The sequence below is a fragment of the Mauremys mutica genome, chromosome 13 (assembly GCF_020497125.1).
Source record: "Mauremys mutica isolate MM-2020 ecotype Southern chromosome 13, ASM2049712v1, whole genome shotgun sequence".
In the NCBI taxonomy this organism is placed as follows: Eukaryota; Metazoa; Chordata; order Testudines; family Geoemydidae; genus Mauremys; species Mauremys mutica.
This window is the reverse complement of record NC_059084.1, coordinates 6,177,848-6,196,843: the sequence shown is the minus strand read 5'-3', so window position 1 is coordinate 6,196,843 and position 18,996 is coordinate 6,177,848. Positions and strand designations below refer to the sequence as shown.

The 18,996-nt window shown below is 37.9% G+C and overlaps 1 protein-coding gene across 7 annotated transcripts in view; it reads left to right on the top strand.

Moving 5' to 3' along the window:
• Window positions 1–18,289, top strand: part of ARFGAP1 (ADP ribosylation factor GTPase activating protein 1) — a 31,018-nt gene extending 12,729 nt beyond the window's left edge. For 6 of the 7 annotated variants that reach the window (XM_044985763.1, XM_044985768.1, XM_044985765.1 and 3 more), the window contains 6 exons: window positions 3,176–3,232; window positions 5,500–5,532; window positions 8,628–8,684; window positions 10,890–10,949; window positions 13,037–13,113; window positions 13,845–18,289. In XM_044985763.1, coding sequence (XP_044841698.1) covers window positions 3,176–3,232; window positions 5,500–5,532; window positions 8,628–8,684; window positions 10,890–10,949; window positions 13,037–13,113; window positions 13,845–14,202 — 642 coding nt within the window. In that variant the 3' untranslated portion in view covers window positions 14,203–18,289. The remainder of the gene's footprint in view (window positions 1–3,175; window positions 3,233–5,499; window positions 5,533–8,627; window positions 8,685–10,889; window positions 10,950–13,036; window positions 13,114–13,844) is intronic. The other variant, XM_044985762.1, reaches the window with a different exon arrangement.
• Window positions 18,290–18,996: the final 707 nt, after the last annotated feature.

Here is an 18,996-nt window from a genome sequence, read left to right as displayed (position 1 = left end):
TATTTCTGTGGTTGACACTTACGTGTCTTCTCAAAGCAATCGGATCAAAAGTCTGGACCCCGCCAACACATTAAGCCTAAAATGCTGGTCAAAAAGACAGGTGGAGGCAGTCCTAACAGGATTCCAAACATGAACTTCTTAACACTAAAAGAATTGACCACTCTACTATTGGCAAGGAATGTGCAACTACAAGTAGCAAACTGTTTACCAGGGCCAAGAGATGTCCTAGTGATGGGCAATGGGAGTATAAATAGACAGTTTGGTGATACCTGATGTAAGGAAAAATGTGGGGAGATTTGGATTTTCCTTTAGGGATTGCTCATATTTGTAAGAGTATATAGTATCCTTATTTCCTTTCCCTCCAACACTCTCTTGTTGTCAGTCTCCACTCAGCCACAGAAGTCAAATACCATTGCAAATGGTTATTTACAGCATTAGGAACATGCAAAAGTCAGTTTGCTCATACCTTATTTGTATTTCATGGAACTCCTAGATGGGTTATGTCTTTAAGTGAAACTAACAAACCTCCTTGCCCTGTCCCCTGTGGCTGCTTTTTTGTGCTCCTAGTTTCTTCTCTGTGACCTGATGATCCCATCAGAGATAATTCTAGCAGGTCTGGAAGGCTTCCTTGGGTCTGCAGCTCTCATATTTGACACATGCCTAGGTGTTTTGCTTCTTAGAGTTTATTGTATGGTGTATGCAAGATTTCATTACAGCACCATGACCTAGTGTAGAGGCATTCAGACTTACTTTTCCATTCATCTGTACATCATCCTTCAAATACAGTTTTGTACCTTTCAGATATGGGGAAGGAATAGGGTAGAAATTCCATATGGCACAGAACCCTAAAGAAGGATGGGGGTCATGGGAAAAGGTGTTCACAGATGGGTGAAAAAATGTTTAGTATTCATATTGCATATCAGATTCTATAAATGGCACAATTCACAAGCACCTGTCTTACGTACTTCTCAGGTTTTTTTTATGGTAAAATACTGCCGTATCATCTAAATTAGTGGTTCTCAACCAGGGGTACGCATACCCCTGGGGGTACACAGAGGACTTCCAGGGGATATATCAACGCATCTAGATATTTGCCTAGTTTTACACCAAGCTACATAAAAAGCACTAGTGAAGTCAGTACAAACTAAAATTTTATACAGACACTGACTTGTTTATACTGCTCTATATACTGAAATGTCAGTACACTATTTATATTTCAATGGATTTATAATTATGTGGTAAAAATGAGAGTCAGCAATTTTTCAGTAATAGTGAGCTGTGACACTTTTGTATTTTTATGTCTGATTTTGTAAGCAAGGCGTTTTTAAGTGAGGTGAAACTTGTGGGTGCGCAAGACAAATCAGACTCCTGAAAGAGTACAGTAGTCTGGAAAGGTTGAGAGCCACTGATCTAAATCTTTGTCAGACATTATTCAAATGTGATCTGATTGAAACTAGTGACTAAAATGCCCTCTTGCGACTAAACCCATGAATTGCAGCTTAAACATAAACACCTTTTGTAAAGTGGTTGAAGTTTTTCATTTGCATGAATTCTCATCTGATTGAGGAAAACAATATTCCTTATAATATATGAGAGGAATAAACCTAAAAAAATCAAATACACGTGTAAGGCTTCCCCCCCCTCCCCCGTTATTATTCATCAGATGGCTAATTTGCTGTATAGTTGATGCTGATTAGGCTGAGATCAGTTTAGGTTGTCTGTTGTCCTGTGAGCCTACTTTTAACATCAGAATTACAAGAAATATCATCTTGCCATTTGCACATCAGCATCATCACTGTCATTCCATTTATCAGCATGAAACAAAGCAAGATGAGACTACTAATGAAGGGATCTCACTGGAGTCTTTAAAGGGACTGTTGAGTATAGAGCCTACACCTTCTTTTATGGACTAGCTAAATTCATTGGAAAGCTTGATGAGCAAAGCACCCTGACCTTTTCTGGTGGTATTTTCAGCTTTTCTGCAGAGATGCTCACAAGTGTCTGTGCTTCAGAAGTGACATACCAACTATATGGGGCAGTTATAGGGGTGTATCTGATCCATACAGCTGCTGTTAAGCAGTACTGAAGTAGTGCAGCTCCATAGCTTAACAGATTTACTTGCAGGTGACCTGCAGAGGAAAAAAAAATCTGTCAGTGTTCTTTCCTTGTTTCTTTATAATGTGTATAAAGAAGTCCTGAAAAGTATGCTAAAGTTTTTTTTTCTGTTTGTTTTTGTTTTACGTTAGAAATTCAGATCTTGTTGTCTTGTTTTTATTGAAAGATTCCACATGACTGGGTAACTAATACTATTATATCACAACTATCAAGGAACTGCAAACTGAACAATTGAGAGAGGAAGAAAGTTTTAATGAGAATTTTTAAAACTGTTTCCTTTGTAGCTCCTTATTAAATGCCTGACAAAAAAACTGTGAGGAAAAAATCTTTATTATAGATTCCACACTCTATTACTAAGGGCTGAGAAAACTACTGATTGAGTTTCCTGAACTTGATGGAGGTCTCCAGGAAAAAAACAGGCAAAACAAGGCTTTATATTCCTGATATTTATAAGGCCAAAAAAACAACCAGAAGTTGTTTTAGGCTTTCTTATAAACAAGAAACAAATCAATAATGGATCTGCGTCTGCTGCTTATGAGCCCCTTAATCCTTTTTGTTTTGTTTTATGTTGTTTGAATCCACTGGCTCTTGGCTCCCTTTTCAGCTTCTTCCAGGCTTATACCTAAGTTTCACTCTGCCCCTTGCCCTTTCCCCCAGATCTTAACTCTCTCAAAACACAAACTAGTCTTGATGTGTCCTGTACTTATTCAGGCTCTACAACGTTTTGTCTTCTCTTGCTATCGTGAAAATATTTGCATTTAGAGAGAAACAAAAGCTTTGTGAAGTTTGTTTCTCCATTAGACTAACCCATGTTCAGGATTGTTCATGTTACAGTCATAATAATTAGAATTTGTAGTATAGGAATGCACAAGAAAACAAGGAAAATTCACCGCAGTATTTTTTTACAGTTCAATGGAACTTCGCCACAAGGAAATCTGTCTCAATTAGTGGGCATCTCTTATGGCTACAGGACAGGATGTGCCACAGAATATATTGACTGTTTCACTATTACATGTTAAATTAAGCTTCCTTCTCCTCCTTTTATTTTATTTTTTTAAAGGGATGGAGCAGTTTTACAACTGGAGCGAGCAAGTTTGCCTCAGCAGCTAAAGAGGGTGTAAGTAAACAAGAAGCTATTTCAGTCTTATTGTTGCCGTGGTATAAGGATTCTGTTAGCTTGATTTGGCATCTTGACAGGGATTTATCTTGAAATAAATAATAAATGCTCCATATTGTAAGCTGAACCTCCGACTTCTATGTATATCATTTAAAAAAATGGAAATGTTTATGTACTAAGTATAAGCAAAGCTGTGCATGGTCTTTGGTACAGGTTTTATATGCAGATTTATATGCACAGTACATAAGAAGCTACGCAGTTTTTTTAGTTCAGTTTTTAAAAACTACACTTGTTACTGCATCTACATTTACAATGAAAGGGAACATTACGGAGGCATAATCCATGTTCGCAAGTGTGCTTATGTTCCATTCCTTTCTCTTTTGAGCTCTAGCATACCTTTTCCCAGATGTTTGCATGCTGTTCTTTTGAACAGAATCTAAAAAGCTATATTCTACTGTAATTTTATTTTGCAGTGACGGGCTTGTGTTTTGTTCGTCTTTCAGAATTATGGTGATGAGCAGTATACCTTTTATTTTTATATATATATATATATATATATATATATATATATATATATATATATATATATATATATAGTATTGCAGATACTGAAATTTAAAGCAGATAGAATGAAGTAGAACAAGGAAGAGTTATTAGAGTTTGAGGACTGACAGACCAGTGGTTGAGAGCTAAAAATATCTTCAGGCATTTGATCCGTCCTTGGGCGTCTCTGCCGCCTTTGGTGTGCATAATTTTCACTAATGGTAATGATTAAATCATGAGCTGTGATCCCTTTGACCTTGCACTCAACAGCCTGAATCAAAGGGTAGGAGTCCTTGTTGTCCCACGCCATATCAAATACCAGCCATGTGACCACCACCTTATAAACATGTTCCACCCTTGTCTCCCCTTTCCCACCACTACAAGATGAAAGGGCCTAAAACCCGTCCTCACCCTCTCCCCACCATCTCATGGGATCTCCATCTTCCAGCAGAGTTTCTCAGCTTTCAGCCACATTAAGTTGGCCACTGAAGGGGAAATAGCTGCCGGAGGTAGGTGCCTGACTAAGAGCCTCTAGAATCAAGCTGCCAAAGCCTTATACATCCAAACTTTCAGACATCCCGCCACAGAATTAAATGTAATTTACTATCTAGTGCCAACTACTCTTGACAAACCACCCCACGCCACAGTTTGTGCCCTTCTCATCTGCTTTAGACCTCCCATTCCTATGGATTCATGAGAATTTCATATTTTGGACCTTGCTCCTACTTCCTGTATTTTCCACATATTTATTTTTGGATATGCATACACAGCTTTGGTGAGGCATTTCTGTAAATAATTGGAGCGCTGCACATAGATATCAAGAGAAGAATAATTAACATTTATTTACCATTCTTTGTTTTAAAGGGGTTTTGTTTTCTGGGGCAATGGTGTGGATTAGTGCTGAGTCAAGTTAGTGTTCTGCAGAAATTTCGCACTGAGCTGTACATTGTCGATTTGGTCAGTTGCTTTGTGTTTGTTTTTTAGTTCAGTAGATTTACACTGAGCTATAAAGTCAGACTGATTTACTTAGCACATTAGGGAAAGATGGCAGTGAAGTGTCTAGAATTCTGAGTTAAAAGGTAAAGGTAGTAATTGGAGATATACCAATCTCCTAGAACTGGAAGGGACCTTGAAAGGTCATCAAGTCCAGCCCCCTGCCTTCACTAGCAGGACCAATTTTTGCCCCAGATCCCTAAGTGGCCCCCTCAAGGATTGAACTCACAACCCTGGGTTTAGCAGGCCAATGCTCAAACCACTGAGCTATCCCTCCCCGCTTGTGAGAGTCGAGTCGAGTTTCTGGCAATACTAGGCTACTGTGTTTCCCGTGTCTTTATGCCCCCTTTTGGCAAATGGTTTTATATCTATGTCTTAGGGATTATATAAGTAGCTATCGACTTACAATTAGAGCTAGTCAATATTTCAACATTTTAAAATAAAAAATGAGGGGAGAAACTTTTTTGTGAAAATGATTTTAAAAAAAACAAACCAGTTTTTGTTTGCTTCTCTAGACAGTGGATACCTTCATAGAAGGATAGAAGGAGTGTACTTTCTTTAAAGTTGAACATGTTCTAACAAATAGAGTGTGAAATCCTGGACGCTATTGAAGTCAATATCAAAGTTCTCACTGGTTTCAGCTGGGACCAGGATTTTACTCACCATGTTTGTTTGTTAGGGAGAAAAAATCAATTTGATCTAAACAAACGATTTTTTTTTCCGTTTTACAGGCTACCAAATTTGGATCTCAAGCAACTCAAAAGGTGATTAAAACAAGTAGCTCTGTGTCATTTACAGTAATCGGGATTATTAGGAATCCCTACCAATTCTCTGTATATCAGTAGTACAAGATGTCTTGGATCTGGTCCTTATGAAACCATGGTGTGTATCCTCACTGCTGCATATTTGCATCTGTATAATTATACACTAGGATATTGTCTCTTAAAAACTACATATTAGGTTTTACTCCCACAGGGATTGTGACATTTTTACAGTACACATAAATAATGGGTGTAGTTATTTGCTATTGAAATTAAACAGTTTAATGAATGAATGGTTTGATGCCATACAATATTGTTATGATTGTGTTTTTGAGAAACTTAAGGATTGTTTCTCCTTAAAATATATGCTTCTAATTTTTGTGTGTGATCTGTAAGTAGGTGTTTTAATAGAATGCATGTGCTCATTCCATTGCATGAATTGAAAATAACAGCACATTGAATTAAGATGCTTGTGTTTAAACAGGCAACAATTTCAAATATACACATTTCGTTTTTATACTGGGATTAAAGCGAGGACAATCAGACCTGAGTTGCCTACAGCTCTGACATAAACATGGTCTGTTTTTGTAGAACATTTTTGAAAATCCCAAGCAGGGAAGCAAAAATCTGGCTTTACTCCTTGAATTACCCAAGGAATGTGATTTAATTAAGTGCCAAAATCTAAATGTTATGTTTTGGGTTGGAAGGGGATTATCTATAGTACATGAAAGAGTCTTGCTCTTGAACTGTGATTCATGTGTGTACAGCATTAGCCTGAGCTACATGGGACATTGTTCAAAACAGGGTTGAAAAATGCATGGGAAGGCTTGATGGTCAGCAGGGAGTTACAGGTGCTAGTATGTCACTATCTCTCATCATAGGCTAACGTTATGTGTTTTTTGAAGGATTAACAAAGAAAACGTCACTCAGAAGTACTTCAGCTTGAACCCTAGCTAAAAGCCATAAGATATTTATTGCTTGGCTTGAATGAGAAGAGTTTAGTGTTATGGAGGTCTTCCTCTACATATAATTTTCCATTTTGAAACCTATTCTTTATATACTGTTACATTTAGTGGGAGTGTACATCTTTATAATATAGAGAACTAAATGTAGAAGCTCATCAGATCTACTGACAAGCACTTTAGCAGATTGTTCTTCTTCAGCCATGTTAATGATAGCTCAAATTTGTTAATTAACAACCTGATCTTTTGCTTTATAGCACACATTTAGAATCTGGCTGACTCTGAACTGTGGCGGCCATGTATTTTGTAATTAAGTTTAGCCACTGGACATTAAACAGATTTCTGCTCATTATTTCTCTTGTCAGTAGAGCCTGGAATTGGAAAAGGATCATGCTACGTAACTTGCCTGAAAAATGCTTCAATTTTTTTGCTAAAAGCTGCTTCTTCTACCTTCCTTGCTCTCTTTCTCTTGTGCTGTCTGGGTAAAGTTTTGGGGCTACAAGCAGCAGCCAGAGCCGGTAAAGCACTCACATATATTCACGTGCATGGGCGCTTTTTGTCACTGTTTGTGCTGAATATGTGTGTTTGCTCTTGCGCTGTCTTCTTTTTATTTCCTCTTTTTAAGTCAGTCTTTTTTTTTTAATAGTGTCGTGTGCATCATTCTGTAATGTCTCTTCAAGCCTATTTAAAATAGGTTAAATTAGTAAAAAAGAGCCAGTTCTGCCCTCTGGTATGTTAGAGAACATTCTGTACTGCAAGCCATGCTACTTGCAAATGTTAATCGTGTCAGTTTTTCCTTCTTCATGTGGAATTCAGGAATAATGTATATACAGAATAGCTTTGGAGTGTCATTTGAAGCCAGACTTTTGTAAGAAAGCCCCACAGAAGGAATATAGTGTTTGTTGTACTGGATCACAGCATGGGTCTATCAAGTTTGATATCCTGTCTTTCACAGTGGCCAATACCCAATGTTTCAAAAGAAGACAAAACCATGTCACCCACTGCCCCTTTCTCTATCCAGCTGCAAAATTGTGCAGTCCTGTTACTGTACAAAAGGGTCCTCCCTGATATCTGCTGTGATCCATTGCTCCCTTAAGCATCATATTTGATATTCTTTGATCACTAACTGTAGTTAATTATACCTTTTAATGACAATAAATTGGACAATGTCTGAGTTAATAGGCATAAAATAGGCTGATTCTAATTCTGTGGGGATTTTTGTGTTTTGGGTTTTTTGCAAATACTTGTTTATAAAGAGAATAAATGGCAGCAGCTTAGCACATAAGCAGCTCTTCAAGAACTAATCAGTGTAGTGTACTTGTCACCCAATGGTTGGTTAAAGATTGTTTTATTATGGACTGTGAGAAAAGGAATAATTTTAACAGTTATGAAAAACTCCAAGTGACTCTGTCCTTTTAACATTGTCCTGCCAAACTCATTTGTGACTTCCTCACTCTTACAGTATGGATTTGTATGCTGTAAACGTCCTCTCTAAAGTACAGCAGCCTTATGCTTCTATCCTAGATATAATTACAGTTTTCCTCCTAGAATGTCTGCACATCTCAGCGGAGAGAGAAGCTTAAGCTATAAAATAGTTTAATCATCCTTTCACATGGGTATGACTTGGTGTATTGCCTAGAAACAGGGAATTGGTTATTAATAGATGACATTGCCTGCGTCACAGGAAGAGAGTATTTCATTGTGAAAGAATTAATATGAAAAGGCTTGTGTCTGCTGATTAATCCCATTAACAAGAACATGTAAAGAAGGGTACAGTTCTCAGAGTTTTTCAAAATATTTGCTAAAGCTCATGGCTTAGCAAGAGGCCTGCCTTCTGGGCTGTTGCTGGTTGAAAGGTTGTGCCAGTTCAAGGACAGACCTTTCTTGGGCTGTGGGAACTTTCAGCAGCCTTTATTGCCTTTTTATCTGTGTTTTCTTTTTCTTGTAGCACTTTCTCTATAGTGTTGCATTGTGTGTGCTTTTAGCTCACTATGTTGCTTGTATGAGGCAAAGCTTAAGGCTTTTCTGTCCTATGTTCTTTGAGTCTTCTGCAGGCTAGTTTCTTGGCAGTGAATGTTGGCTGTATTTTATGAAGGAAAATATAACTGACTTTACTTTTGTTTTGCTTTTAAATAGGCATCAGAGTTAGGTCAGAGTTTAAATGAAAATGTTCTCAAACCTGCACAGGAAAAGGTAACTTTGGAAACGAGTAAATTTACTTAGAGTATTTTTGCATTACCTAGGAAGTCATTCTGTTTTTTACTGCCACAAGTAGTTAGTTAGTTGACAGCATGCTCAGTTATTTTACATATCCTGGCCCAATAGCAGAGGGAAAATGCCAAATAATTCAATATTAATATCACCAAAGAAATGTTCAAGTGGCAAAATTGTCCTTGTTTTGATGGGCTTCATGTCCAAATCAATCCTGAGAGATCCTCATTTTCTCTTGCTGGTTCTCTGTCCCATGAGATGCCCTGTTACAGCCATCTTCCTTCATGGGATGGAAGAGTGGCTGGGACTCCATTCAGAGTCCCTCATGGCACCTCTTAATTGGCTAGAGAGGTCAGTGATAAGCAAATATTTTGATTAGTAATATTACCTTAGTGAGTGTTTAATTTCATAGTAGTCACACTTCTGACTGCTGGTACTGTTCCCTTTCAAATAAGCATCTTGAAGACATATCAGAGCATCCACAGCTACATAAGGATTCATATATTCTAATCAGTAATGTGGTTTCTAACTGATTGCAGACAGTTTTTAAAAGAAATATGATCTTTTTTTTTTTAGCTCCTTGTTTTAATCAGTTAATCTCAAGGATTATCTGTATTCATAAAACAAAATATACTCGACCTTTATCCTATTCAGTCATTTTACAAGGAAAAGAGTAACTGTTAGTGTCACTTCTGAAATTATTGCTATATTGTTTACTGGAATTTAGAATACAGTTTTAAAGGATCAAAAGCAGGAGGAAAAGCCCGTCTCCTCACATATATAGTTATTTACACTTTAGCTTTAGATACATGGATGAATGCTATGTGTGCTTTCCAGGTAATCCAGCTGGCAAAAAAAGAAAGCTAAGCAGCCATTCTGAGTGAGTGGTGCTGGCTAATTTTACCTATTTTAATCAGTCCCATAATGTGTCAAATATTGTCTTCCCTGTTAATGTGTAACAAAGTTTTTATATTTTTTCCCCAGGTGATGTGCATTTAATTTAGCCTATATGTCTACAGATTTTAGATCAGTCCCAAAATTTGTATAATTAGGCCTTCATGTATGAGAATGTGGTGATCTACTTACCTATAAATCTTTTCCTAAACATACTTATTTTTACTGTTGAGGTAAATACATTATTTTTTGTTTCATGGGGAACATAGTACCAGCACTAGATTCATGTCAGATTTGGAAAAAATAAGCCTGTCACCCAAGTAAATCAGTCCTCTTGTATCACATACTCATTACATTGTCTTTTTTTATATGGAGTTTTCCACTCTCTGTGATCCTGAATCATTTCCAGAATAGAATCTTTTTACAGAAATGAATCATCTTATCAAGATTTTCGTTTTGATAGAGATGGTAAATTCTGTATAGATGCAAATAGGGTAATTTATAATACAAAGTATATTGCAACCAGTACATTTTCTTAGGGTGCTTTTCCTGTAGCTCACTTCCATGTGTTGGAAGACTACTGTAGTGAAGGATGTTGCACGCTAGCTAAGGTAAATAATGGCAAACTGCCCTTGGGCGATGCTTTGTTAGTTTATTCTAAATAAAATTATCTTCTAGATATTCTAGATCTTCTACATAATTGACAGCAAGCAGTGACAGTCTGGCCCATGTGTAACTATATTAGGTCACTTGTACACTTTTGTATTGGGATGATTGTTTTATGCCAACTGAGAAACTAAATTCCAGTGTGCTCCAAATGACCAGGAGGCAAGGATAGCAAGGCTTTTGTAAGGTTTCCAGTAGAATTGTTGAAATAATGTATCTTCTTGTAACCCATTCTTATAGGTACCTTGTTTTCAGTCTCTCCAGAATACCATTTTATGCAGTAAAACACATTCTTTATAAATGGCCATGCAGTAAGTTTTTTATCTGTGTGGGGTGTTTTTTCCCACCGCCACTCTTCCCCCAGTTCTCAAGTTTCCTGTAATAGTGCCAATCCAAAGCCCAAATAAGTCAATGGAAAGAGTCCCACTAACTGTAAAGAGCTGAGGATCAGCCCATTAGTAGCAGCAGACTTCATATTTTATTTTCTTAACCTCATTGTCTATTGAGTCAAATATACTTTAGCTTGTTTTTAACTTTTGTCCTTAGCTGTTATCACAAGCTGTCCTGTTTTAAGCTGTAGACACCATTTTGTTTCATAACTAACTACGCACATTTTGATCCATCTAGGTGAAAGAGGGAAAAATGCTTGATGAGTTCTCCATGGGGGTATCTCATCTGGCCACCAAGGTACGAAGGGGCCTGCCTACCCATTAGGAGGCCAAATACTAAGCCAGTCTCCATATTCTTTTATGTGCACAGATTACACAAACACAAGTAATAAGTGTCTTATAAAACAAAATCCCTAAGATGTGTTAGTTTCTGCCTTTTGCTATTTATCTGTACTCAATACAAGTAATCTGAGAAAGGGATATTTTAAACACAAGATTGCTTATACCATTGACATAATAAAATAGCTTGATACACAGACAAATTGTGAGTTTAAATAGCTACAAGTACATTAACCAGATCTTAGTAGCATCTGAATGATGCTTACACTGACAGCGAAATGTAGACATGTAATAGAATCAGTGACCCAAATGTTTGACAGTAAATGTGTGCTAAAGAATATGGAGACAGCTTAAATACAATATGTACACTTATTAACCTTATTAATGTGTGTACCTTTTTCCCATTATGCTGACATTGCTTGGTAACGTGGTAAGTGCTCCCTACTACTGCTAGTTTCAGGACACTTGCAACATTTTATAACACGCAATTTCAGTAATTTGCACAGCATTGCCTAGTGCTTTTGATGTCCTAACTGTTGTGGGCAGTTCAAGTCAGTATTGGAAGTCATAGTGCCAGGAGTTTTTCCTGTTTGAAAGGATGGGAATGATGGAATACTTCAACAAAAAAGTGAATTAATGTCTTGTCCATTTTGCTCAAAGCCTGGCAATTTGCCCCATCAAACATAGAGCTCCAACTGGTGTATTTGGATCTCAGAATAGTGCTCATTATTGATGCCATTTCATGGGTTGTGCTTTATGATCTGAGCATAACAGAAGGAAAATGTGTTTTGGAATTCCTCCAACAGTAACATTCAAGAAATTAACTTTTGGCCTGTCCACGTGAGCACTAAAATTAAATTGCTTTTGGAAACCGTTGGTGAAACCACTTAAGTATATTTACACTATTGCTGTCTGAATAAAGTCAGACCCTTCAGCATATCCGGAACTTAGTTAAACATTGTTGGTTTTGGATTAACTCTGGATTTACATCAGGGTAATTGAGATCAGAATGTGGCTCCTAGTTTGTGGTAATTTGATGAATCACATTCAGAATTACTTAGCATGCAAGCACTGTTCTATAGCTATATTTGGTTTAAAACGTGCTTAGCATGGACACAAGCCTTGTTAAACAGTATTATATTTCATAATGGTTTAAAAGTTCTAGACAGGGCTTCCTAATCTAAAGATATCAAGTTAGGTCTGTTCCAGTATTTTCTCGCTTGTGAAGATCTTTATGTAGCTCTAGTCATGTACCTAGTTTCTTATACCTGTTTGTTAATGTATGTTACATTACAGTGAAACAGATTGGCGAGTGTATGGCTAGCTCCCCAACTAATGACCAGAATGGCTATAGATGCATGCAAAACTGGTGCTTCACCACTTATCTGGGGGCACACCATTTATGCACAAAAGTGGGCATACCAAGTTGGAGTCTGGGGCTAAAACCACAGGGTCTGAGTCTGTCGCCCAGTACTTTATGCTGCCATTCACACTAGTGCAAAGTGGATGGAAAATATTACCATTCTGAACTGGTGATGTTTGTCATTTTCACAATGACATCACAAAATCCAGCACAATGGAGAATCAGGTGACCCTTCCTGCTCCGAGCAATCCCAACATTTTCATCAGAAAATTTGAAGGTAAAAGTCAGAAGCTGTCACTACCAACAATCAGTGGAAAAAAATAAGCCCTGGTTGTCTGTCCAATTTTTGTTGTAAATTGCTCACTTGTTAAGCACTGTCCAGTCAATGTTTCTTTCATGGACCTTGCAAAATCATAATGAACGCTTAATAGCCTAGACATAACAATGACTTGCTATGATGATGACAAAAGAAGAGCCTATTTTAATTGCCATACTGGCCTCCCGAGTGGGTGAGTCGAACTTTGTGAGGCTGCTTTAAATAGGTCTTCATATGCACAAGGGTGTGTTCTGTGGTGGTGCATTATGGATTTTGGGTAGCAGTCTTTATTAGAACAAATGTGTGAGCTCAGTCCAAATATGCGGCAATTCATTAAGTGTGAAATAACCTTGTTCTTTTTTTCCAGGTTCAGGGGGTTGGCAGTAAGGGATGGCGGGACGTCACCACTTTCTTTTCCAGCAAATCAGATGATCTTTCTGAAAGGTACTATCTTTTTTTTGTTTTGTTTTTGTTTTTTTCTTCTCTCTAAAAGACATGGATTCATAAAGTATGTCAAGATGTACCCTGTGTTTTCCCTATAATATAAAAGTAGCAGGGAAAACTCTTCCTCAGCAATACTAGTGTCTTTAATTTTAGTAGGAAGAAACATTTTTCTTTCATCAAATCTTCACTAGTTTTCAAAAGTAATAAATACCATTTAATATAATAAACAGGTAATACGCGGCACACAAATACGATTTAATTTAGCTGGTCATCAGCCCTGGGTATTGCATTGAGACCAAAATAGCTCTGAATGTAACTTTTTTTTAATTCATACCAATTCAGATGGAATACATCATCTTTTATATTTTCAAGGTGATTACCCAAACCAGCAAAATCTGGAAATTAAAACCCAAGGCAGACTAAGTTTTAAATATATTCATTCAAGATCTTCTGCCTTACTCATCTCTGTCATCTCCAAATTGCTCTGAGCAAAGGATACTGGCACTTTTGTTTTGTTTGTTCTTGTTGGTTAATGTCTCAGCTCTAAATTTAAATGCAGAAATACCATTTTTTCCCTGCAGAAATACCTAATTTATAAGCTGATGACAGACAAGCTTAGTAGGAGCTGGGGGTGAAGGTTTACGCTTAAGCAGATTTATTAATTCAATAATGTGAGATGAGTGGTACAAAAGCTGATATTTTCCCCCACCTCTGTTCTTTTTGCTTTAAAGACCACCTGAGGGAGACAGCTATCAGAACAGTGGAGGAGAGGGCTACCAGAACAATGCTGTAGATCAAAGCTTCTGGGAAACCTTTGGCAACTCAGACCCACCCAAGGCTCATAAATCCCCAAGCAGTGACAGTTGGACCTACGTGGACAATTCCACAGAGAAGAAGAGCTCTGATAGCTGGGACGTCTGGGGTTCGGGGACGGTCTCCAACAACAAGAACAGTAACAGCGACAGCTGGGAAAACTGGGAGACCAACTGGGAAAATGCTGGAGGGGAGAGCAAGACCAAAAAATCCCCCAAGAAAATGACAAAAGTGTCTTCAGCAGCTGATGATGGGTGGGATAACCAGAACTGGTAGGCCTCTGTAACCCTGCTTCGCATGGCGAAGGAAGGAGTCCATGCTCTCTGATGAGAGAAGTTTCACACACAACTGGATTAACATGGTTGTCCTTGTCGACCTGTTACCTTGTGCTTCCCCTTCATTCTCCTTTCTTCTGTTCCAGTTTAGAAAAACAAATAGTGTCTCAGTCTCATCATGACCATATGAAGATATGGCTCTCCCATCGTAAAGGGTAGTAATAGATATATTCTCCTCACCATAGCGCTATTGGAGCTGGGTATGCTAACTTCTTAAAATGAGAACTCAGAGGAACAAATCAGTGCAAGCATGTTTTCATGGCACAATATTGCATGCGTAGTTTCTTAGGATTGCCCCTCCAGTATTCCTAACTTCTAATGAAGTTCTAGAGAACATCTGGGGTGGGGTGATGCAGGGAAAGGAGGGGATATATCTTCAACAGATAGCCAGCAATTGAGCATGTGAACTGCAGTTGAATAAGTACCAGTTTAAATGCCTCTCTCTACTGCTGGGACTGCATTAAATCTGGCAGTTAAAAATAGCCGTTAAGACACTTTTTATTGAAGCTGTATTTTTAAACTTTGCAAGGTTTGAGAACTTTTTTTAAACCTTTTTTTTTCTTATAGAGAGAATTCCTAGATGAGGGGGGGAAAAAACTACTAGAGCTAGATGATGAGTAGTATGTAATTCACCATTTTGTCAGCCTGACCATATAGGAGTGTTGAGAATGGCACCACTTCTTGCCCTTTGATTTAGGGATATACACAGTGCAGATTTTGTGCAGGTGTATCATGCAGAGTTATAGTATTTTTCCCTTTTAACTATTAAGAAGTGTCTTCCTCTCTTTAGCTTTCTTCCTTCCAGATTCCTAATTTCACCTGCTAGGTTTCATTTTAACAGAAACATTTCTTCCCTTCTGCTTGATCCTTTATCAGCATGTGTTGAGCACAACAGCAATGAAACTTTGGGAAAATCTAGCGACAGTAAAACAAAATTGGAGAAGAGAGGGGATAATAAAACATTGTTAAAGATAGAGACAAGCTAATTTTGATGAATAGAACTCTGGATTTAACAGTGAAACTTAAATTCAGCACATTGATTAATCTTCTCTTCAATTTGTCAAATAGAAACAATTCTATAATTGTTTAAACCACCTTTTCCTCCACAATTTCCCTAATACCTTTTTTAAAAAAAAAACAATTCAAAGACACTCTAGTCAGGTCTGAGCTTTGATTATTTTTTTATCTTCTTTTCATGATTTATAAACCCATAATCTTTGAATATGGAAAACTAAAATAGAGGAATTCAGATATTTCCTTTAACGAAGGTGTCTTATGTTAAGTATCTGTCTGCTGTGGATGGGGTGTAGATCTATTTTTTTATTGTTACTGTGGTGTAATGTCATAAATATACAATATAAGTGAATATTGTAGTTAGAAGTCACTTGAAAACTTCAAATCATGGTGCCATTGGATAATACTTCAGATATCAGTGTGGAATTCTGTACCGTGGATGATATTTGTGAACCTTTTGAGAGTAAGAATATCTTTGTATTGACAAGCTGACCAAATGATAGCTGATGCTGATCGTTTGATAAGTTTTCTGTCTCAGCTATTGCTCAGTTTCTGTTCTTCACCATGGAGAAGGTTCAAATTTAACCAGTGGATATTGACCATAAATTAACTGTCTTCAGCAGCCAGAAAAAAAGAAAAGAATAATGAATTACCCAAAAGTATTAACGGATTCTTGATTTATAGTCTTAGTAGTAACCTCTGTATTTATATTGTGGAGAAATTTTGATCTTGCAGGATTGTTTATTGTATTTCTATCACTATAGTCTTTCTGATTATCAGCTGAATATTTTTCTGATCTGTTTTATCCCCTCTTCCATGCTGCTTCCCCCATCCTTTATCTCAATGGCTTTCTCTTGTTTTAGTACCCTTTCAGTAACCTTTTGGTGATATGTTGAGACCCACACCTAACCAGAGTACTTCACGCAATGCTAGTAATTATCCAGAGTTTACTTGTGCCAGACTAATGCAAGGCTTTGTGTGTCACACTAAGGAATCCTAGTTGCCGAATGACCCTTTTTAAAATGACAGCAGCACTGCAAGATCTAAGACGCTGATGCTACTTGTAGCGGCACCATTTTCAAGAACATTTACAGCCAGAATCCATATGAGTGATTTTACTGGAATTTCTGCTCTTCTGTTTGAGGTCTTGTTGTCATGGCTTGACTGCATGTTAAACATGTAACAGTTCTTGTATTTTATGCATACATTTCTGTTACTTGCTCTTCCTTTCACTTGTCTACTGCCCAGTTTGAAACTAATGCATGTACTTTGAAGGCCATGCTGTGTAATTTGTATGTGAAGTGGTATTGCCCAGTCCTTGACTAGCAATTATCTTTTGTGAAGTGTTGCAGTAGTCGTGACAGCAAAATGCACCTGATTAGCTGGGTTGCCTGACTTCTGAAGTTGTTTGTCTAAAATGATGTGAAGCTGATTCAGCTTCCTGTGTTCTATTTTATTACTGTCTTTTTTCACCAGCTTCCTGAAATAGCTTTCTGTAATAGGTTGAGCGATCTATTTAAAAATAATTTGATGTGCATATACTATTGTCCCTATTCTCCCCACTTTTGTGGTTTGCATAATAGGGAATTGTTTACATCACACTTGCAGCTAAGATTGGCTCAACATAGTTTTTAGGTCTATACTTGAACATAGTGAAAATCAGAGCCCTGACTGAGTAGAACTTCGTAACAGTGGTGTTCTTCCAGTCCAGGAGTCAGTGAAGGAATAGCTTCCTCCTTTGCACTGTTGTGGGGAGTCTTAACGCACCCTTACGCTTCCAGAGTGATATTGTAGGGTGCTTAAAAAGTAGCACTGTAATGGAAGATATGGATGGAACAGTAAAACTGGGCCTGTTGCTCAATCCAAGTGCATGCATTTCCCATTCATTTTTGATTCAGCGGTGCTAAAATGAATTTTTTGCTCATCAGAATCCAGATGGTGTAGCATGTCTTTGAGTAGAGGTGAGAGGAGGGTGAAACTAGGGCATTTCCTTTGGCCAATATTTGTTCTCTTTGGTTTTAGTTTATTAGCGGCCATTTGAAAGCTGTTCAGTCAGGGGAGGGCAGTATCAAAGCCCAGTTCTCAGTGGAAATGTTTTCTTATCCTAAAAAACACCCTCACAGCTGGCACCGTTGTATTCTTGAGACGTACCAATAACTGAATGGTGGCGCCTCAGCTGCGTAGATGTGGCCCAGATCTGAGTTTGACACACATTCCCAGGGCATGCAAGCATGTAGTGCCACAGTATGCTGTGCTTGTTTTGTGGATGAGCAGGACTTCTGTTTTCAGAACTGTCTTGCACCTTTCAGTAGCATGAATTTTTTTTTTTTAAATGAAGGGGAAATGGACACTAGGGAAATGGTGATTGGGGAAGTTTTCTATTTGATAGTGCATCTCCCAGGTTAGCCTTTCCAGTGTTTCAGTCTCCATTTCATTTAAACTGATGGATCTCATCAATGGCATATTTACAGCACAGAACTTCTAGGGCGTTCAAACTCAGTGCTGTATGCAAAGGAGCAAAACATCTTAGTTCTTGAGTGTTCCCAAACCAGAAACTGGATCTTTTGCTTCTAGCATTTAGGATTTTGAAATGTTGCTTTCATTTTGTCTTGAAGCCTGTCACTGGTTACTAAATTTCAAGAAATCTTTGGCCAACTCTCCTTAATTCTTGATCTGTACGATAATGCTGCTGCTTTTTTCCCCGCTCCAAACATTGTAACATTCCACAGGTAAATAATGTATTTCAGTGTAATAATCTGTGCAATAATTTAACAAGTGTGAGTGAAACCTCCTTTGTATTCTGATCCAGGAAATAAGATTTAAAGATGCAGTGCCCCTTCTTGAGGTCAAAATAGCAATCAGCAAATGTATGTCAGTATCCCTGTTGCCTTTGTAAGTGATCTAATTTTAAAATCCCTGCCCAAGGAAGGCTTGTGCAATCTAGAACTGAAATAAAATTAAAGTGGAATCTAATGCCCATTACTAGAGTGTTGGATTGTAATGGCCTACAATGACCTCTTCTGGAGCCATTTTTGTGCCAGCAGAAGTTTGGTAAATGTGTGTGGGGGGGTACTGTATCTTTAATTTTCCTTGTGTTATGTGACGTTAACAGGAATGGCAATTTCAGTGAACAATATTCCTTGTTCTATGGAGTGGTACTGGACTTGAGCTTCAGTGTCCTCTTTTACAAGAGCATTACAATAAAGCAAAGAGAAATGGAATAGAGCGGTGTCAATCTCCTGAAGGGACTACACTTAATTTTAAAAGCCTAGGAAATAGCATCCCCTCTGTATGGGCCTCTGTTTTTGTCTTCAGTACAGTGAAACCTGATTTAAATGATCACTTAAGGGATATACAAAATAGGTTGCTTAATAGAGGTGGTCTTGCTAACAGAAGTGAAGTGGATTGTTACTCATTGGGGTAATCTAAAGATAGGATAGCACCCTAAGAAGGATGGTATCTTTTACTACAGTATCAATATGAAAATGGCTGGTGCGAAGGAACAGCATAGTGGCATACCTCATCCCTCACATGGAATCCTAGGGCAGCTAAATGGTGTCATTCATGCCCTTGTGTAGTTGGGATCACACACATTCTTGACTGGAGGTTAGTGACTGTGACATGAGCTCACTTGGGCAGTGGCTGGGTTTAAAGGTGGTGAAGAAGGGAGGAAATGAGGGGGGGGTCAAGGGGGAGGGGAGCGTTTATCATATAAAGATTC